This window comes from Lipophrys pholis, assembly GCF_963383615.2.
Source record: "Lipophrys pholis genome assembly, chromosome: 16".
Taxonomy (NCBI): Eukaryota; Metazoa; Chordata; class Actinopteri; order Blenniiformes; family Blenniidae; genus Lipophrys; species Lipophrys pholis.
This window is the reverse complement of record NC_137634.1, coordinates 3,562,694-3,585,786: the sequence shown is the minus strand read 5'-3', so window position 1 is coordinate 3,585,786 and position 23,093 is coordinate 3,562,694. Positions and strand designations below refer to the sequence as shown.

Sequence of the window (23,093 nt, the reverse complement as noted above, 5' to 3'; positions counted from 1 at the left end):
CTCCAAAATATTTGTGTCCCTTATGTTTTTCATAGAATTGTCTCTTTTTAATTTAGCCTCTTTTCTATCTTGGGATCGGTTCTACTGATCGTCTCCTGTGGAGTCATTTGATGATGAGTGCATCCAACAAAACTGGAGCAAAACTGTCCCTAAGACTGTTTGGCTGCTCTCTGGAGGGACAGTCCAGGGAGATTTGTATTTCACTGTAGGTTTTTTTTTTTTTTTTTTTTTTTAAACATGATCGCTTTTAGTTTTCTTGAATAATGACAATTCGATCACCAGCAGTACAAAGCAAAAGACACATTAACTCTGGGTTTTTTGTCATGCTGATTTGGACAGGAAAGAATGTCAAAGTGAAATTGCTTTTGAACATGGCTGTCAAAATTGACTCGTTAATTAATTAAAAAAACGTATTCATTTACAATTTTTTTTGCAATAAACCCATCTGCAGTGCAGAATGGAGGTACGTGTCCACAGGATCTATCAATTTCTCACATCCCATTCATTGTCTATGTGAAACTTTTAACAGACTAAAAAATAATGCAGACATTATTCCAGACCTATTCAAAGTGTTGTAGCTGTGCTTGATCCCACTAAACTATTTGCAAACAAAGGCCGCAGTCTGGACTCACTGCCAGTCCATCACAGTGCAAAAACACACTCACATTCACGCATATGGGCAATTTCACATTGCCAACTTCGGCTAACTAACTTAAGTGTATGTGCCTTTAAGCTGAAATGTGCAAAAATATTCAAAATAGCAAGAAATTAAACTTCAGAATTAAATAGCTACATCAATGTTGTACACATAAAAAGTGCGAAAACATGTTGAAACAAAGCCGCGAGTGTGTATTTACACACACTTTAAGGATGCTATGGACGCCCACGTTCAACTAATGAGAGACTCTTCTGTCATAAATTTAAAAAAAAAGGGGAAAAAAGCGACCAATAACTTAAATGGAAGATAAGTACCTGACAAGTCTATTAGCTTTAATCTGTTAAGCCCCAGAAGAAAGCAGCAGACTGAACTCATTTCCTCCATTAACCTGCTTTCCCACAGCGTCACGCTGCTGAATAGAAACGGCCCCTCTCTGCTTGTCATTAATCTTTTATACTTTCCGTAGGTGTAATTGCCTGTAAGCGTTGCAGTGGGTCCCCACGGAACCGGCACCGGCCTGGAAGATCTCTCCTCACTCATTTCAGTTTCCCCCTTAAGCTCTGTGTCTACTCCTCTTTGCTTCCTGCAGAATCCTTGTTACCAGCCGGGCGACTCATCCTGTCGTCTTGTCTGCTTTTATCCCCCTCAGAGAGCAGTTCCTCAAGTCCAACGCCCAGCTCACCTTCCGCTGTCGTCAGCTCCTCTCCGAGCTCTCCTACATCTACCCCATCGACGTGGTGAGTCGGCCGCGACGGTGCAAACTCCCATCTTGCTTACAGAGACAGAGCCGCGATAAAACGCCTCTAATGTGCTTTAATTCCAGGGACGGCTCGATTGGATTCCCACTGATTTCGAAATCAAATTGGTCATCACTAAATCGATGATCTCCCCATTTCAGTTTTTTTTTTTTAAATAAGTATCACATTTGAAATGATAGATGAAGTTATAGATGTCTTATACTCACATGGATTCTCACTAATCCACTTCATGAATACATTTTGATCAGGCCTTGCCTATAAGAAAGATCATTTGATCTCAAGCCTGATACCATGAAGGTCGAAAAAGAAAACTACAACTATAATTTGATTAAAACTGCATTGTGATCTAATGCATGTTATTTACCGGTTTTGGCTCACAGGCCTCACGTTTGACATTTCCTGATTTAGAATAATGACGGTTAAAACGCAAGACTGCTTCTTATTATAAAATGTCTGAAACAAAAAAAAAAAGACCTGTAATGAAATCATGCAACACAAACGTCAATCACAACTATTCTAACTTATTTTATGTTGATTTTGTCCTGTCTTTCTTGTGTATGTGTGTTTATCTTGTCTAAAAGTAACAGTTTGTGAAAAATAAGCTGTTATGATGGATGCTGGCAGTGTATTTAATCAATCACTTCTTCCAGTTGTTGCTCCAGCAGGAAGAATTCCTCGTACTGCAGTCCAGGTGCTCAGACAGTCAATATTCTGCTTTTGATTCTGATATCAGACGAATGATGAAGCTTCTCATTTCGGTCTATTTGGACAATGAACCAAAATCCTTATAAAGTGAACGACCGCAACACGGCGTCTGCAAGATTTAGAGCGCCCCGCTGTGCCAGCCGCACCGCTCTCCGTCCCACATGTGCTTTCATGTAGTCTGGATCCTTTTCCGCCGTTTGATCACCGTCTTGTATCTGAATCCATTTCCAACCCACAGGCCAATCAGTCCGACTACGTCATCTGTGGAGTGAAGCTGCCAAACTCCGAGGACTTTCAAGGTAATTCTTGATGTTTTTTAACTTAACAGAGATAAACAGGGATCGGCATGCGCCGCAAATACTGTGTCCTTCGTTTAATACAGTTTTTTAAAAAAACAAAAGAAATCCATTCAAATTCTGATGATTTCACATACCGGCTATTTATGATATCATAATTTTGGCTACTGCAATCGGCAATCGGTGTTATTACCGCGCTAAGTCTTTAGCAGCCTCACAGGACATAATTTAATAATCACCAGTCTGTCTTCTTTATTCATAAAACATAATGACATAATTATATCAGTCGGCAGTTTGACTGGAAGAGGTTGATACTTTCCTTTACCTTAGCTTGTTCTGCACAATTATATGGCAATACACCCACGTAAAACAGCGAGCCTGACCTCATCCCTCAGCTATGAAGAGTCACAAGCACAATCTAGTTGTATTTTTCTCTAGTATTTGTCTTTTCTTTTCTTCTTTTTTTTTTTTTAATGATTCTAGCGCTCATTCTCAGCAGCATCTCAGCATCTGTGTTCGCGTGCTGAGTGTTTCAGTGAATGTTAGGAATTAAAATGAATTCTGGGTCCATGCGGATCCCAGGAGAAACTGTTTAAGGTGTGCTATCCACCATCACCCATATTGCCGAGCCACTGTCCTGCGTAGAACACAGAGTGAAACATTCAGCAGTTGCTAAATGTTTCACTCTGCGTAGAACACAGAGTGAAACATTTAGCAACTGCTGACGAGCCCACGAGTTGCTGACGGGAAGGTTCGTCAGACGTGTCCTATATGTGGTGATCATGTCTGCTCTGATCACTCAACACGAAGTGTCAAGTCTAATGAGTGTCTGAACCTGCTGAACTTTGATGGCGTTTTTTAGACTACAGCTTGAGGAAGATATTTTTATTTCTGTCTGTATTTCCATCTCAAAATAGACTTTTAGTTTCACAAACATTGTAATGTGGTATGAGTTGGTTTCAGTCATTAGAGAAACCTGGAGTTTTGACAGAAAATGACACAAATTTAAGTTGGTTTTTTTTTTTGGCCACATAGTGCATAATTTTATTGGCTGTGTTTAAGAATAGGGAAGCGATTGGAACCCCTGAATTCAACGATTTGAAGAGCTGAGCGAATACTTTTGGCAGTATAGTGTATATAAGGGAAAAGATTTGCTCTGTTTGCGTTATTTGAGCTGCATTCTTATTTCTCTGCCTCTGATCCCTTGTTGGTTGCTGTTGGGGTTTTTCACCATGACCGCAGTCTTCTGGAGTCTCACTGGAGACTTCTGCAGCTTGTCCCACCACCCCAGAGAGACTCAACCACAGCAACCACATGGTTTAATATCAGAGACGCAGTATTAGGCCTCAGAGTTTAAAAAAGAAGGGGGGGGGGTCAGCAGACAGAGTTGGCAACAAAGCCCTTGTTATCTTGCTTGGTGAAAGTTTGAGTTTTGGTCTCACCGTATGTGTCATGATGAATGGGTTTCGCTGTCACAAAGAGGGGAAACCTGATGACTTCATGACCTCTCGGTAGCTCAGATAAATTAAAGCCGGGGGTTGTCGGAGCGGATCGGGTCATGAATGCTTTAGCTTTAGTGTGCAGCACTTTTCCAATAGACGGGAACACACCCGCCACTGTCCAGTCCACATTCTCCGGCTTCCCTTCCTCACAGCTGGTGAGCCCGACTGAGACTCCCAGTCCATAACTCAGGAACAGCGCTCCCAGTGTCCTCCGCTCCCTGCTGTCACACTCCACCTGTTAACATCTTTTAAGCGCACCCAGACATGCTCGGTGGTGACTGACAGCCTGTTTTTGTTTGCAATAAGCGCTCGTTCCCATAAGGTGGAGGCCTGAGTCTGCTGCTGCGGCCTCCAGCTCCTCCTAACTGGACGGTAAAAGCAGCCGAGCGAGACAAACACAAACCGTTCAGATGCATTTCTGTAGTGAGAGACATCACAAAAACCTCAACACAGACGCAAAGGCCACAATATGAATGCAAACACTGCAGCAGCACAAATATGACCGCCACAATTCAAAGCAAGAACAACAACACAAATACAAAAGTCGCAATGTGATTGTAAATTTAAAAAAAGAAAAGAAAAAGCTGAAATTTTCAAGTCGGTATGAATTCAAAAGCTGGCAAAAGTTGCAACTTAATTGCAATAACCATGAAGCAACTGCAAAGGCCGAAAAGCCAATTTTAAAGTCACAACAATAGGGAAACCACAAGTTAATGCACATTCTGATTTGTGTAGAGAGACATGACGACTCCAAAGAAACTCAAATACAAAGAAAAACAAACCGCAAAGCCCACGGAAAAGCCACAACGCACATGCAAGAGCAACAACGCACATGCAAAAAACCGCTCCTGAAACACAGACACGAAAACCACAACGCATCCAAGAGCAACAACGCACACACAAAAGAAACGACACTGCTGGAAAATCCTACAACTGGGATTTTACAGCCTCAATACCGACGCAAAAGCCAAAACGGAATAGAGGAGATTTGATTGATTGTGAGAAGTATTTGGTGTCACGTCCTACAGTAACTTGTTTCTCTCACTTGTCAAACTCACGTCGGAGAGTTCCTTCAGTTTGACAGCAAAAACAAGCACTTTGCACTGAAAAATCCTGTCGATCACTCTCTCTCTGTGGCTTTCACATCGATGTTGTGACTTGTTGTATTTAAGTGGTGGCCTTTGCATTGCGGTGATCCTTCAACGTCACTGTACTTTTACTGCTAAATAACCTCTATGTCTGCAAAAGTTTGTGAAGTGGCCCTAATATGTAGAGTTTTTGCAACTTTTACACTTTATTTTTTTCAAATTCCCAGTATGCATTACTCTTCACCCTCTAACGCAGTGTCTCTCAGACCAAGCGTGCTTTCACAATCTAAAGTTGAAAAGCAGCCCTGGACATTGTCTCCTCAAAAAGGCCCACTCGGCCAAATACTGCCGCTTTTCTGGCAGCGAGGAGGAGGATTGTACAACAGATCATCATTTTCCAGCAGACAGTTTTTGCCCAATAACAGAAAAGAAGTGATGTATCAGCAGAGCTCTGTGTTTTATTAAAAAAAAAAAAATAGCAATGAAAAAAATGAGTCCATCTCATCAAGGCCTTTTAATTTCTCATCTGAGTGTGTTTGAGACACAAGCGTTCAATCACGTCGCATTTCCTGGGCTCCGTCACGATAATCCGTCGGCCGCACCTTCTCCCAGTTTCTGCGTACTATAAGCGTGAAAATTGGACGGCTGACGGAGCGCTCCGTTCGACCGCGTCGGTTCATTCTGCTGTTAAATATCAGCGTCATTCAATCCGCCTCTCAGGGACTGATAAACCGTAGAGCCGAGCCAACTGCTCTTAGACGTTGTCTGCGCTGAACTTTTCCAGATCATGCAATCGGCCTGTTCACCGCCGTCCCCCGGGGTGCGTTAAGAGTGCTGCAGGCCATACGAGCGACGGTTAAAAGAAAAAAATTATATATATAAAAGAAAAAAATTTACATTCCATGAAAGATAAAAATGCTTGTATAACATTGCAGCTATTCTTGATGCACACTTTAGCAATGCCACTTTTGTGTATTGGATGGTTTTGTTGAGGCGGCTGTCAGCGTTTTGGCAGTGAAATGATCAGTTAGTGGTTGCCAGAAGCTTCAGGGGCTCGTATCGATGTTTGCTCTTGTATCTACCACTGATGTCAGAGTGACAGGCCGAACCACATTGTGGTAGGAAGTGATACTTAAGGGGCGGGGCTTATCGGCTAACGTGCTAACTTTAATCAAGATCTGAAACACTTGAGGTGAAATCTTATGCGTTGCTTCGTTGTTGTTTTTACGGTTTAATTGGTTTCAAAGGAAAAGTCAACTGACAAGGGGGAGACGCCTTTTGTTATTTAAGATGTTTTTTTCAGAAAGATTACTTATTATTGTTATTTACTATTGTTGTTATTGCTATTATTATTATAAATAGATATAAATAGAACTCAATAGATATTTCAAATAAATAAACATCTAACTATGGATCCCAGCTGGGTTTTAAAAATAACTATATCGTGAAAACGTATTAAGAGGCTTAGTGTAAAAAAAAAAAAAAAAAAAAAGCCTAAAAGAAACATGTTTTAAAGTGAAAATGGACAGATTTGTTGCGTTTTGGGTTTTACAACGGTGCTTGGAGCCACTAAAAACACACCTTTTTCAAAATGGAACTTTTTCAAAATGTTCCATCTCCGGTAAACTGGTAAAAATACAAAAATTATGCGTTTTCGCTTGAAACATCATATAAACAGGCCTAAACGTGAAGCTTTGTGACTGTTAAATTGAACTTTTATTGTCATAAAGGTTCACAGATTTAAGATCATAACTCACAATATGACAAAATTGGGATTGAAATTGTTCAGAAAGACCCAATTTCAATCCAGTTACCATGTGGAATCTTTTTACAGAAGGTGTTATAAGGTCCTAATAAATGTGATGTAATTTATCCTCTATTGCATCTGTTAAGAAAGGCTTCATATTTAGAAAAGCAGTATAGACCTGTCAGTGAGGCTTCGGCTGAATGAAATATGTGCAATGGGGATACATTTTTTAAAAAACAACCTTGTAAAAGCACTGCTGGAACACAAGGTGTTCCCATTAGATATTCTGAATAACTCAACATGTGTTGTACACGGATAGCAACAGAAAACTCCTGTCCCTCCCGTGGTCGAGCTTTTGCCCCAATCTGAGCTGTTCAAATCCAGAAGTGTCCCAGCGTTGGGAAAGGGCCTACAGGGGAGGATGTTGAACGTTAGACACCGGAGTCGGGGTTAGTTGGCGTTTTAATCCTTCTGAGGGTCAAAGTGGAACAGGATGGCACTGAAGCCGGTCTTCGTCTCACATCCACCCTGGCTTTGGTCGTCAGCTCCGGTTGCAGCCCGAGGTGTTGCTCATCGTCGCATGTCCTCGACTTGACCCAATATAGCCCACCCCCCCCAGAGGCCAGGAGGCCGTTTACTCCAGGTGCCTTCGTTTCTGCGGACGAACACAGGAAGGACAGTGATATAACGCAGGGGCTCCGCGTCGGGCCGAAAAAATGCACACCACGAGCCAAAGAGTCTGCCGTTGTGCGTCGACACGGTCGTATTATTTCAAAGCATGAAGATGCAAAGTCTTCGCCCGGAGCTGTGTCCTGCTGCTCATGGACAATGTGAAACCACTTAGCTTGTTGTCTTGAAACCATTTCTCGTACTTATGGCGAGCCGCTTTGCCGCTTGCTGCCCCATAAGAGAATGTTCAGAGGCATGCGGTCCTCCGCACTAATAGATGTTTGGAGATGGTTAGACATGATTCTTTTGCTTCTCCAGCACATATCTGAATGAAATTGTGAGTCCCTGTGCAGCCAAAGTCTTTGAGACTGGATGCGTTGCGGCGTTCTCTCAAACTCCCCTGAAGCTGTGGTTGCTCTTCTTCCTCTCAAACGCTGGCTCACCAAACTATCTCTGCTTGCATGTTTATACGAATTTTGTTTGGGTTCTCAAGATGTGGACATGATTCATATAAACACAATTTATTTTTCCATGTAATATAATTCCAAACAGAACAGACACTGCTTATTTTACGCTTTGAAGTATTTGATATAATAAAATAGCGACTTTTGGCTAATTGGAATTTGCATTGAATTACAGGTTTGGGAGCTCCGCCGTGTTGATATAGACGTTTCCCTCAAAACCCATTGATGGATGAACAGATGCCACATTTCTCAGCTGCTGAGCAAAAGTCTAAAATTTGACGGCTGGAGACACATTTCATCAATCTGTCTTTTTGGCTTTTTTCTGCAGCAAAGGATGATGGGAGCGTGGCAGTCGCCCTGGGTTACACGGCCCACCTGGTCCTGATGATCTCCTGCTTCCTGCAGATCCCCCTGAGATATCCGGTGATCCACAAAGGTTCACGCTCTTCCATCAAGGACACCATCACCGACAGACTCACAGAGAAGGAGAGAGAGTGAGTTGAAAAAGCCAAACACCAGCAAAGTATATAATCTGAAAGATTTAAGTCATAAATCATGTTTCTGGACAATTCCGTTGGGGTTGGATCCAGAATTCTGTCAGTAAATATAAGTTCACCTACACAGCAGGGACAAAACACAGGCCCAGATTTAAAAAAAACATCTATATTCATTCTATACTGTTTGATCAACTGTAGTGTTTTCTGGGTTCAAACGGACTTCCAGCTTTAGAGCTCATCAAAGATCAACTTCACAGCGAAAAGTCACAAGTTAACCTCAAAAGCGTGTTTTTGAAATTGAACCAATTAGGGAAAATCCAATGTACTGTACAGGTGGAACATGGAAACTCAAGCCACACCCGATCTCGAACCACAAGACCTTATCAATGCAGATATCGGAGAAACAGAACTACAGTATCTTGATTTAGCAGGAAAACTCGAGACTGAACTTTCCCTTCAACTTAACATTGAAATTGATCTTAACTTTTTCAGTCCAAATCTAATTTACCCCGTTACAGTCTTTGTGGATTTGTAACCCGGGCCGTGTGTCTGTGTGTTTTTAACTGGTGATTATTCTTCTCTTGTGCAACCGATTTCTCTTGTTTCCATCCCAGCGCTCGCTGCCAGCACCTCACAACTGTTTTTACACACTCTGTCTCTTCCCATTATCCCAGTTTGACTTGGATTTAGTTTAATAAAACAAGTGGACTTGCTTATCCTCACTTTCCTTTTCCATCCGCACACTTATCGCCACGATTCCGCCTCGATCGCTTCCAACATTTTCTTCTTACAACTCGAACCCACGCTTGACTTACCGTTTCAAAAAGAAAATCTTGAATTAAGCACAAATATCTATGTATCTATATATATATATGTGTTTGACTGTCTTTCAAATGAAATATAAAAACATGACATTTTCAACTGTTAAAACATTCCTCAAGAGAAAAATTTGCAATGTTTTTTTTTTTCTTTTTTCTTTTTTCTTTCATATCATTCAGCATTTAACGACCACACCGTTGTTTTATTTCCACCGGTTTTATCACACTTTGACGAGTCCGTCCAAACCGAAGGAGCCACTTTAAATAATTCTGTCCTGCCAGATCTTCAAGATCTGATATATGTAGTCCATTTAAATTGCCAGCCTTTTTACAGTCTTATTCCCCATGAGGCCCTAGATTATGAATTTTTTGACAGATCGTAAATTCGCCGAGTTAACAGAGAGTGCGAGTGTGTGTATAAAATTGTAACCCGGCCCTGGAGAAGTTTTTACTGCTTAACTAGTTTCTGCAATTCAGGTGGTGTTATTGGCCGTTAAATCCAATAGAGGGACGCTGTGAAAAAGTCAGGCTCGGCGTGAATTTCTGAGCGCATTGAAGGATTTTAGAGGGAAAACCAGCGAAAAGTTTAGGATCGTGAGCTTGCAGATGTATAAATCGGCCTCACGGTGTTAAGATGAAAAGTTTCTCGGCGCATCCTTGTTTTTACTTTTTCAGCTGAATCCAGTCGCACTATACTTGTGATATTATGCTTGACAATAACCTATAAATTCCCAAATACACTGTTGTCATTTTTGATTATTATTTGGATTCATTGTAGGCCCGTTTTCAAGTGTAAACAAGACTTGTTTGTTGCATTCTGGGTGTCCGTTTCCATGTCAACAGTGCTCAGAGCCCCTGAAAAATGTTTTTGTAAAATGGCGACTTCACGGACATTCACGTGGACAGACGACCAAGTTATTACAGTGACTGTCAACTATAAAACTACTAAGTCCCAGGAGAATGTAGACTGGGAGTCATGACACCCTGGAAGAAAATGTTGTTGTTGTCCATCAACTCTCACATGTGCAGAAGAGCAATTTTCTTCGGCCTAAATCACACGAGTTTCAGTCGATGTGCGAGAGGCGGCAGCTCTGCTTTAATTCAACGTGAAAAACATGTATTTGATGTGTTTTGTTCAGTCTGCTGGTAAAGTAGCTTTATTTATTCTGCATGAGAGAAACACCGTATCCCTGATTGTAGTGATTTGTTTTATTTAGACAGTAAATAATCCTGCACCCTTCAGTTTGTGCTGCTATGCTTCCCTCCTCCGTAACATTATGTCATTTGCCTCAAGAGCAGAGTGTGCAGCAGGGGAGACTGTAATTACGCCAATGCAATGATTGTTTGTATGTGTTATGGTCTCGTTTCTATGCATCGCGTCAGAACTTCTAACGGTGGATTGTGATGATTGCCTCCTTGTCACACACCTGCTCAGGTATGCACAGATTCCACACGTGCACTCGACGAGTTATGGGGAGTGATGAGGAAGCTGCCGCTATAATCATGGAGGCAGAATGATGAAGAGGAAAGCTCAGACTTGTCGGCTGCGCACGGCATGTGCAGAAAAATCACCTTCCCTTATAGTGTTTGGTATCTCAAGAATTTGTTTTATTTCTTTAAAAGAGATTAAATTATTAATAGGCAGTGATTCTAACAGGTTTGTTAGCAGGTTTATAGTCGACGTGTTATTGTTTGTACGCTGAGAAATCTGCTGTGTGAAGCAGCGAGCTGTTTGAGACTCATTATAGTCAATTATTGAAATAGTTGTGAGAAGAGATGCAGGGCACATGTCGGTGTTAAAACAGGCTGTTAGAAGAGGACTGCAGACCATTAGGCCTCCGCCGCTCCTACGTTAAGGTGTGCTCTAACTTGTCAGCTCCACTTGTTCTGAAACACTCATTTGGTTGTTGGTGATTGAGCTTTTACGAAGCTACCTTTCCAGCAACAACAAAACAGACCCTTTGTTGCATTTGAAGCCTTTGAAAACAACTTATTTGAATAATCTTCCTGACATTTATGAAGATACCTGCTGTGAAGAGACGGATGCCAATCCACAATGTGGCACCAGCCTTAATCTCATGTTGTAGTACTGACTCAAAGCCTCAGCAAGTGGTACTTTTACACCTCCACAGTTGTCTTTCTTCTTAATCCCGTGCCCACATTAGTGAAATCCATATGCACATAATATGCCCCCCATTGTGCCCATGAGCATGTTGGTATTGGAATGAGGTGTGGTCACACTCCTTGGTGAGTCTTTGTTGTCCTCATATAGCTCATCTGAAGAAAATTAGTTATATGCACCTGCTATGGTTTGATCCTGCTACTTGGTTATATTTAACTCTATTCAGTTGAATCCAGCTCAGAACAGTCTTGTTTTACCGAGTTCAGTTCAAGTCATAAAGTCACTCCAGGTGCTTAAATTTGTGAGGGTCTTGAGCCGAGTCTAAGAGGTCTTGAACCCAGAGACACTGTTACTATCTTACACACGTATTTCTAGAAGAAATTTATAATTGGGAAATACCCGAACAATCCTTAGAAAATGTGTGGAATTTATCTTAAGTCTTCCTGCTGTGAGGAAAGATTACTAACCACCATACCATCCATTTTGAAAATGACGTCTGTTTACAGGGAAACACTGAAAACAATGTGGTGTTTATGTTCCGCCACTAGTGGGTCCCACCATTGCTGTCATTGTCAAACCTTCAGGAAAGTTTTGTTTTCCCCCATTTCCACAGAGACGGAGTCGGAGCGTTTTCAAAAAGTTGCTTTTTCAGCGACTCACAGCGCCACAGAAGTTTTCTGTAAACGGGGCCTAAGGTTAATTATTTAGAGGCTTTGTAAGAAATGAATCTCAGCTAATCACAGATTAATCACATATCAGAACCATTTTTCAATAAATTTTGGTGTATGAATAAATGCCTACTTAAGTGTGTTTTAAAGTAAAAATTTTGACAATTGTATGTAGTTTAAAAAATAACACTCGGACTAACGTTAACTATCCTCGCGGCTACATGTTTAGCCTTTAGCAACGGTTATACATGTAGCCATGTTGATACTAAAGCCTTGAAGTACTTTGATGTAAATTTGGGGTTTGCTTCAACTGGTTTTGGTTGGAGGACAATTAAGCGACACATTGAAAGGACAGATAAAGGCAATAAACAAAGACGTGTGCAGCAGCGTACAGGCTTCCACGGGTGTCAAACACAGTTTAGTTTAAGGGTCGCATGCAGCCGGGTTTCATCCTGGGCAGGGCAGACTGGTAAATTAGTCGCCTAATAACCTTTACGTTTAAATTTTCTTTGTTGTGGTGCAGATTATACATGATGAAACTGTTTATATTTTCACAAAACAAAATAATTAGTACAGAAAATTGCTACAATCTGGATATAAAGCCAAATTCAATTGAACCTTCTGGTACAAAACACACAAACGGACACAACTCATTTGTTTAATTTGTCATTCCTGTCATTGCATTCTGATCATCACCCATTAGAACATGCGAAAGGTAATGTGAATGTAAATACACATAACTGTTGACATATATTCACCCTGCTGCCTGTAGAGATGAAAGTAACTGCCCCTGTGTTTACCTCTCTTTTTTCTGCATTCACTTAAACATAACCTGCCTCTCTGAAGTGATGGCGAAAGCATTGAACTGACACTTTCACTTCCACATGTCCACACAAATGATAATCATCTGGGAGAAAGTGTGTGAACGGAGGCGAGCCATAATCACACAAGCTCACGGCCAGGCAGCCATCTCTGTGCGGGTTATTATGACTGCAGCTGGACGCACTCACTGCGAGTTACTTTACCCCGTTTCCTGTCCTACCTCAGCAGGACGTTAAGTCCAGCAGCAGAAAACTCCTCCGGCAGCCCGCGTGGCTGCTGGACCTCCACGACAAACCCCAGCACAGAGTCTCTGAGCAGCTCCAAACACCCCAGTTAGTTTTTACCCCCCCCCCCCCCCCCCATGTTTATGACCCCTGAGGCCCAGACGGGCTGCAGACACACAGCAAAATGATGTGTGGGGAGATGGAAAGCAACTAGCCGGGCTCTAAAAGTGTACAAAAAGGGGGTGATTAAAGTGTCGGAAAGAGGCAGACAGTGGTGATAAGTGAGGTGGCACGGGATCCGTTTTTTTTTTCTTTTTTTTTTTTTTTTCAAAGTGTGGTAGGATTAGCGAGCAGGCGGTCAATTATAACGGCATGCACACTGGAAACTCGTCCCGTTTTAGTTTCAGGTTCACTGTAGGCCCCTGTTAACTGTGCGAACTTGGCTTCTTCCTTATATGTGTGTTTTGGCTCGATGACTCTTTGTGCTGTTCCTGGGTGAGTTTGTTGTTTAGATTCAACATCCTCGTTCCCGAAGGACTCCTCTGTGTGAAACCACATTACTGAAATACTACCTTTAACTAGTAGTTTCTGCAATAAATACATAAGATATGGAAAGTACGTTATTTCATGTCATCAGAAACATATTTCAGGTAGTATATTTAAAAAGGCCTGTTAGTATTGTTTATTAAAAAAAAAATTTCTGCACATCGGAAATGTCATGTTGTAAAACTGCCTCACAGTTACATTTCACCGTACATTATGGTATGGTACATTATGTTACTGAGATCCTGCGTCAAACGATGTCTTCTCAATTGCGATATGGTCCAGATTTACTAAGATCCCAAATGGAGCACGGTAAACTGCATGCTCAGCATGCCTGGCCATGAGTTGGCGCTGGTATTTGTTTGTGATTTGCACATGCGTACAGAGAACATGTTCCGAACATTAACAGTGACGAGCACACGGACTTCCGTATAAACAGATGACCGAGTTTGATGTGCTTGTGTAGTGGAAGCTTTTCAGAAAAGTAGCACTTCCCACATTTCCACGGAGTCGGCGCATTTTCGAAAAGTGGCACTTCTCTCGTTTGCGTTGACACTGAGGTGGAGCGTTTTCAAAACGTTGTTTTCCCACATTTCCACGGAGACGGAGTTGGATCGTTTTCAAAAAAGTTGCATTTTCAGCTAATCCAAATACCGTTGTCGTGTAAAACGACCCCCAAAACCCTGCCCACGTTTTCCATTTTCACTTATAAAGGAGGCCTAGTGTTACATGAAAATAGTTTGCGTTGTTGGGATCCATGGGGAATAAAAACTACAACTGGAGACAAAGCTTTTACTATTGGTTTGCAAGTATGGAATTCACAATGAATTCAGTTCCTAAAAGATATTCGTTAATACAATACATATAATTTTAAACTCCACTCATTCCTTTTTTTTTTTTATTGTGTTTTCATATTAAACAATAAATCAATTCTTGAAATAAGACATGCTGAGAATGATCCCACCACCATTCCTCTGGTTTCTTCACAAATCTAAACCTGCCTCATCCAACATAAAATCCTTCATATTTGTCTTGAAAGAGTGTTGGATATGGATATTTTTGCTGCTGTATGTGTCAATTCAGGCCTTACAAGGAGCAGACCGTCAGCGTGTCGACATGAAAATATGAAAATATTTCATCTTTTCAGTTTGGCTTGCAGATTTCTTTCCTCTCCACCTGTGGAAGTGTGAATAATGGCTGCCTTATTCCAGAGATTCTGAGCCTTTGCCACAGGATGGTCTGATCTTCAGTCTGTAGCCGTAGTTTGAAACCGGCTGGATCTGAATGTGTCCGCGCGAAGCGAGGAGATCGACTCGGCTGTTTGATTTGGGTTTGACCGGATCTCAGAACGTTCTCTTGTCAAAGACGTCCTCCGAACATCAGCCGACTCGACAACATGTTGCGCCCACATTTGGTCCCATGGAGCGCTCAGCTCCAGTGTTTCTGATTGCACGAGGCGGGAGGGGGGGGAAGAAGTGGGGAGATGTGATCCAGATGTCCAATGTTTGATTGAGACCAGAACCCGGCCATTAAAAAGCAAGCACCGCCTCATACAGTCGTCCGTCCTGAGGATTGAAGGAAATCTGCTTTGGAAAAAAAAAAAAAAAAAAACGTCTTATCATGGGTTAAAGGAAAATGGATGTAAAGGGATTTACACATTCAAACGCAGAAGAAAGTGTTGGTGCTGAGTGTGACTGCCAGGGGAGGGAGGGCCAGATCAGGACGAGAGGAACCCGTGGGCCCCAAGAAAAGAGGTTATTGTTCCGGGGCTTCGGCGGTTTCATGTCTCTTTTAACGTGGACCATGTGGGCAGGAGGAGAGGGAATTGCACCCAACCTGTTCAGTGACGAGGGAAAGCACTGCGAGGCGTCGCGGCAGGTTAAACACCCTGCGTACTACGCGACCTACATTAGTGGAGAGCATGGACACACACACACACACACACACACACACACACACACACACACACACACACACACACACACACACACACACACACACACACACACACACACACACACACACACACACACCCAAACCGTGGAGTTCCGCTTTTCAACATTTGGACGCGGTACTACTTGAAAAACGATACTCAATGTCTCTTTTCATAGCACGCAAAAGAAATACGAAGTAAAAACACACAGTATGAAGGTTTGATTAGGTTTCTTCTTGATTTTATTCTTTTTTTTTTTTTTTTGTTCCCCCTTTGAGCCACTAATTGCTGCTTGCTGTATGATCGCTCTTCGAATTGATTGTCTGGGGCAGACATGAAAGACCCTCAGGCCACTGGGAAATGTCCCGGTGCTTCTGATGGGCTGTCATCAGTTGATTTTTCTTTCCTTTTATTTCATCTGGGCTGCCCCGGCTGGAAAAAATCTCTTTGTGCGTTTGTTTTTCTAAATAGCTTTGGTATTTTCGTAACAATTCTAATCTCAAACTTGGACTGTGATATTTTAAACACGCGATACCAAATGGCGGTCTGGCTTCATGCACTTCCATTTCATTCATTCTCAACGTCTCCACAGATGTTTGGAAGGTCCATGAACATTTTAAAGTTAGTTTTTTCCTTTGTACGTCAAACTGAGTATAATGCGTTTGAATAGCCAGCCCTGTTAAAATGTTAAAAACCTTTCTGTTGGTTCTTTGTTCAAGCAGTTCTAAAGAGATACTCAAAAATTTTGCTCATAAAGATACCAGATGCTGCATCACTACTACATAATTCAGGATCATTCTGGAGGTGATGCATGAACTCCTGCCCTCTGAGGCCCCGTTTATATGACAACAGTGAAAATACTGAAACTTTTCAGAAATTCTCGGGAAACGGGAAAAATGCAATTTTTCTGAAATGCCACTACTGCACATTTGCGCCATAGCTGTAGTAACTAGTTGTTCTGCACATGCTCAGTAGGTGTTTGCCTCTGTCGTGTCATGACTCCCAGTCCATATTCTCCTGGGGTCCTGGATCCGTAAACTGTGTGAGAAGGTAGAATAAGAAAAGAAAAAAAAGTCGCACACATTCAAACGAAGCTAAATGTTGAAGTGAATAAATTACCTCTCGCACTTGTTTTTGGACTGCAAGAAACCCAGAGTACCTGGAGAATACCGCACATACACACAGTGAGAACATGCAAACTCAAAGAAAAGACCTCCAACTCACTTTGAATATCCTTGAACCTTACAAAATCACATAAATATAATGACTTTCCCCCAGTACAGAGATTAAAAAAAACAAAACATCATCCAGTTTTTTTTCCCCAGTGCGATACGCACATGTTTCGTCGTGCTTCACTGCCATTGTCACTGTCTTCTTCACAGAGGAGATGAATGAGGCGATGGGCTTCCAGAGTCCAGAGCGCTTGAATCAAATCTGAAAATAGCTCATTACTTAGGTCTGTGTGTCAGCTACAAAGGCACGGCGGGACCGGACCGAGTGTTTGCTTGTCTTTTGAGGTTTTGTGTGGAATCACTCAAGGACAATTGCAGGACTGGTATGTTTATAATGGCTCCGGACGAGGCCAGAAGTCTCTTCTTGCTTGACAGGTTAGTTACATAAGAAGCCCTTCATCTTTGGAGTCGTGCTGTTGTGCAGCGTATTCAAAGAGTTGTATATTCTTTATTAAAATCGATAACAAGAAGCATGTGTGTCAAACGGCTTTCTGAAGGCAGCTTACGACCACTAATAGATTTCTTGATATTCTTCTCCTCTATGTAGATAGACCCTATAGGCCAAAGTGAATTATCTTAAAAAAGTTTGATGTATTGGCTATAAAAGCAGCGTAGACATGCATGTACCCCAGAGAATCAATCTCACTCACTTGTTGATCCCGTCTGTGTTTTTTCAAGAAATATCTCGATCGTAGTTTAATGGATCTTACTACAAATATCCCTGACTGCCAGAGGATGGTTATGACGTGGTAATCCCCAGGCTTTGTCCTCCAGCACTACTGTGGGGCTCTGCGGTTTCAAGTGAAACGTTATAACAACCACTTGATGGATTGCCTTCAAATCCAGTGAACGGAATCATGTAAACCTTGAGGTGATCGTTAATAACTTAAGTTGATCCCTTAAGTTTGGCCCTTCCATTTAAATTTTTAACAGGGTCTAATATACACAAACCCTCCTGTTTGTACATAATCTCACTATTGGTGTTAGTATTAGTTGATCACCTGCAAAACACACAATCTATATACCTGAACAAGCAACTTGGCAAGTTTTACACAGGATCTTGGTAAATCAGGCCCATTGTGTCCTAAAGGAAAGTGGCTGCAGCAGATTCTAGCAGATCACAATCACACCTCTCATTGTGAGTGAACTAAACTGTCCATGCTTTATTAATCCCAGAGAGAAATTCTTTTAGAGGATTTATAAAAAAAACATGGATAATGCAACAGCTCTAGGAGAAGCTTTTGGGACATTTCACTGTATTGTTGTCATCTTTTGTACTAATTGTTTGGTTTTGTGAAAATGTAAACATTTTCATCAAATATTCTCTGTGCCACAACAAAGAAAAAGTTTACATTTAAAGGTTATTTTGGCACTATTTTACCAGTTCGGCCAATCTAAGATGAAATTGGAGTGAATGTGGCCAATGAATTAACCTTTGCTCTAGGCCACCACTGCCCCCTAACAAAGAACGCCCCCCCCCCCCCCCCCCCCCCCCCCCATTGTCCTTGATATTGTAAAGAAGATGCTGAAAATTGGATCCAACTTCAGCAACAACCCCAACTGTTTAAAATCATTTATTTAATTAAAGTGTCTTTAGATTCATCCAGTTAATATTTGAAATATTTCAGAAACTGGGTTTGGTATTTGTAAATGAGAACCAGTTTCAAAGTCAAATTAAATAAAAAAAAGTGTGAAAGAGATTAAAGCTAAAACGACTTCTTTCAAACAGAAGATGAGCTGACTGACGACCAAATGGGATTCCTCACTGTGATTCTGATGGTCCCTTTATGAATCTATGGCCAGTTCATCGTGTTCATAGTGTGGATCCAATGGAAGTCCCTGCATGTGATTAAAACAATGCAGGAAAACAAAGCCCAAAGAGAAAATGAAAGTGCGTGTGCGGGGGGATTGGGAGGGTTAGTGGACCCCTGGATATTCTTAAAGGCTGTGATGAAAACCCAGAATGACAGAGCGAGCAACTGCCACATCACTCAGGAGACACTTTAACGGCACGGAGCGAGATGGCGAGGGGTCTTAAGTGCAGCGGCAGTCATTAAAATAGCATTCACTGACAGATGCTCAGTGTAATCATTTCTCCAATATTGAAAATTGCAGTCCACTGTGATTTATATAGTAACCGCTGCCATTAGAGTCCTGACAGTTGCAGGGCAGGTGTTTTTTTTTTTTTTTTTTTTTAAAGCAGCCCCGAATGATTTATGATCCCGGTGCTGTTTGAAATTTCACATTAAAGACATTGCGAAACTTACAAGCACCCCCACATTCGCCCCTGCCAACAGCACCAACATTAAAAACAGGGCTAGAAGAGCCGGCCGAGCCTTGCCGGCATTTGTTTTGCACATTTGCCTTATTAATTAGGATGTCTAAACAGACAGGCCAACACATGTGGAGAGCCCTCGGCCTGTGTATACATTACAGCGGGTCAGTCAGTCACCAGAAGTCTTCCCACCATAGTAAAGCTGAGCCCGACCACCCACCTGCAGAGACGCGTCCTCCTTTACACTCCTCTGTTTAATACAATGGACCCAAGAGAGAGGAGAGGGGGAGTCCAGTATACGAGAAAAATGCCGAAATCTACATTCTTTCTGGGGTTTGTACAAGAAGCACCCGCTGACCTCGTGGCCTCGCTTCTCTAATAGGCGACTTTTACCAGAGCTGCTGCAGAGACCGCGTTGGCTGTTTTGACAGAAAAACAGCACCCAGACATCCTCAGCGCCCCTCAACTGCGACTCTAAAACACTTTTAACTGGAGGGCCCTCAGTAAACTCCTTTTCTCTTTGCACAAATAGCCCCCCGAACGTGGCCGCTTTAACCAGACGCCATAAAAGATGTCATGTGCTGCCGACACCTGCTGGTACCCCCCCCGGGGTGCCGTGCAGGAAGACGGTGGAGACACCGGACCCGAGATGAAAGAATTATAACTCAGCCTGCTATTAAAAGATCCCCCACCGGGGATTAAAGACGACACGGAGAAAGAAACGGACAGCGATGAACTTCCCACCGCTTCATCTCCCCGTTGTAGCCGCGTGTTTATTGGTTGTTGCCTCCTTTTAACAAGAGTCCCCCGCTTTATATTTTAAGGCTGTGTGTGTGGGTAGCGGGTGTCTAGACCCTGCAGTTAAATGGCTGGCAGGCCGTGGGAGGCGTTCATATTTTCACCCATAAAGAAGAGGGGACTTTCCTTACCTTTGTCTTTTCACAATGCTGCGTCTGCTCACTTATTAATTACACATCTTCTGCACGTTTAGCATCCTGCTGGATACGGAGGAAAGGAGCAACGGGAGGAGGAGTGACAGATTTACTTCCACATCTCAAATCACTGTCATTTTTTTTCATCTTTCATCCAGTTTGAATATTACTTAAGCAAAAGCAGACTTCAGCTTGAGTAATCAGTCTTCCCCAGGAGTGAGTGTGTGTGTGTGATGATTGCAGCTCTTGTCATATTGGGTTTGCAGCGTTAGCTTGGCGGACGCGACCCTTCGACGGCGCTGCCGCTCGGGGGGTGGGGGGGAGCGACGTGCTGACGGAGGGAACGGCCTGATGGAGGGAAGTGAAGACATGCACCGCTGAGATAGAGATGATTCGAACTGATTCGTATGTATAACAAAATTAAACAAGAGGACCAAAGTGCGTTCTGTCGGAGCTGACTGGAGGTCCAAGACCTCATTGAAATCAACACGGAAACGAATCACAAGCCGGTGCCACAAACTGTCTGTTTATCCTGGACGCTCCATCAGGATGGGCACTGATTCGGTCCTCCAGGAACTGTAATTTATCTCATCCTGTTTAGCCTCCACGACTGTTTCAGTTTACGCTGCTGGCTGAGTGATTAAAAATGGCGTTCAGGCTCCTCTCGCTCTGCGTTGTTATGTCTCTCCACGTCCAGCTTTACTGTAGCAGAGGGGATGGCTGAGCCGGTCCGTCCCCAAGGTCGGAGCTAAAACTGAACGGAAACAAGAGGCAGCTATATGAATCATATTCGGAGGGTTTTATTGTGTCCGCTTACTCTAACTTTTTCCATTGGTTAAAATTGCTCCACTTTACTGTTGCTCTATCGTGTGCACAGATTCCCCAAAAACATAATCTTCGGTCAATACTTGGACTTTATCTGTGCGGTTGAATGTTTTCCAGTTCACACATCGCTTGTTGTGCCAGGTGCACTAATACTTGGAGCGCGGCTTGGCTTGACTTCCTGTTTGCTATTTTTTTTTCTCTGTGCGAGTCGCACAAAATGAGGTACGATTGGATGCTCCGTGTTGATGTTGGATGTTTGAGAGAGACTGTGAGAAACTGCAGGTCTCGCTCTTCTGTTTGTACAAACGGACCTGTTTTTTATTTCTTTATGTTATGAGTTTTCAAAAGAAAATTACAATATAATAACGTTATTTGTGTATGGTTTGAAAATGTCTTGCTTATAGTTTTATCATATATTGCGATTGTACAGTGATTTACATATAATGCCAGATTCTTAATTCAGGAGCATTCCCACAGAGATGAAGGAAAGAAAGAAAATATCAGAAATAGTCTATGACAATGAAGATTTCCTAATAAAAGTTTGCCCTGTTGCAATCAGACTTTTTGAGCGGCAGATAAATAAGAAGATAGAATTTAGGATTAAAATAATATAAAAACAAATCTTAGATAAATAGAGAGAGATGGCTAGATGAAAATACTCAAATTGAACCAATTCATAGTTTAATCCACAGGTGTGTCTCTACAGCTGCTGTCCTATAATATGATTCCCCAAAGATTGACATTAGAGATTAAGAGGCTCTCTAATTAGCCAGACTGAGTGCAGAAGAACTATTTACTACAGTGCATGTGCAGTAGCAGTTTTTGTTTTTTTTTAGAAAAGTCGGTGCGATTTCAAAAATATCCACCTCGGGAATCAATTTTTGCAAAAGGTTGTGCTTTCATTGATTCCGAGCACCACTGCCATATGAACGGACACCCAAAGCACGACAGAAGTTTTGTGTTTTCAAATGAAAACTTTTACGTCTTTCACGTGTGACCGGCTGGTGATTCTTGACTGTGATTGGACTGTTGTACTTTTCTGGTAAGTTGTTTTTTCTTTGCATTGAACTAAAACTGCTCCACAACACTGACGCTGCTCTTTAATCTTAATATGCACAGAGATTCAAGCAGAAAACCTTTCAAATCCTTAAAATTTTACATTTGCCGACAAAACCAGCCACTTGCGCTTCTGTTATATACTCGCCAACAACCACAGCACTAATTCATCCCAAACTGTTGATCATCAACGTTATTGCTTCTCCTGTCATCACAGTCCATCTGCCTTTCCTGAATAATTAATTTTCACTTGAAATCATTGTCGTGTTAATGGAGCCTGATAGTCCCATACTGTAATCATACTGAAGTGATTCCATGTCTCTGCTGTGTATCACGTAGAAGATATCCTGGAAACAGGACTGCCCTTCAATTTGAACTCAAAATTAAGTAGATTCAAGTGGAATTTGTACTTTAAAATTATCCTAATGCTGTAAATGTTACAGAAGAGATTAAAGGGAATGAAATCCCCTTAATTTGATCTCTACGTTGCCCATGCAGTCAGAACACTGTGGCCTTTAAACACTGAGAAGGTTTCCTGGTATTTAATGAGCTGAAATGTAGAATACATGACACACTAACGCAAACAGTGAACACCCGTTATAAACCCACATAAAAGTCGAATTTATTCCTAAAAAAAATAAATAAAAAGTCCAGTCTTGATATGTTTAATCTGTGAAATTTATAGGAGATGAAGAGCTTTACGCTCTATAAAACGCAGATTACTCACGTCCGTTTTCTTCATACACTTTTACAGATTTCATAAACAAGGTGTATTAAATTGGTTCGAAACATCATCGCACACTTTTTAAACTTTGAGTGAAACAGAAAAGGAATGTGACAAGAAGCTGTGTGTTTGTATCCTCCCATATAATAAAACCCTCTCTCCTCATCTCCCCCCCCCCCCCGTCCCGGATCCTCCCCGCTGCTGTGTAATAATATATTTGACTTTACTGGACGTCCCCGTGAGGAATTCCTGGTGTTTGGTGAACCAGAGTCTCTCCAGTGTGATTTCAGACACAGTGGACAGCGCTCATTAATCACCTCGCTGTGACGGAGCCCGTGTGTGTGTGTGTGTGTTCATGAGTTTACTCGTGTGTGTGTGTGTGTTGGAGTGCGCTCTTGTTTTCCTTTTCATACGTGTTCATCAGCAAACACATCCTATCTATTTGCGGGGAAGTGATATTGGCTGTTGTGTTGTTCTTCCTCTCTCTGGTAGTTATTTCCTGGTGCTGGGATATGACTTGTGGCATGTCGCCCCA

At 42.1% G+C, this 23,093-nt stretch overlaps 1 protein-coding gene across 1 annotated transcript in view; it reads left to right on the top strand.

Annotated features, from left to right (window-relative positions):
• Positions 1–23,093, top strand: part of uvrag (UV radiation resistance associated gene) — a 108,113-nt gene that overhangs the window by 33,912 nt on the left and 51,108 nt on the right. Inside the window, exons 10-12 of the mRNA XM_080483185.1 lie at positions 1,308–1,395; positions 2,360–2,420; positions 8,216–8,381. Of these exons, the coding sequence (XP_080339311.1) occupies positions 1,308–1,395; positions 2,360–2,420; positions 8,216–8,381 (315 nt within the window). The remainder of the gene's footprint in view (positions 1–1,307; positions 1,396–2,359; positions 2,421–8,215; positions 8,382–23,093) is intronic.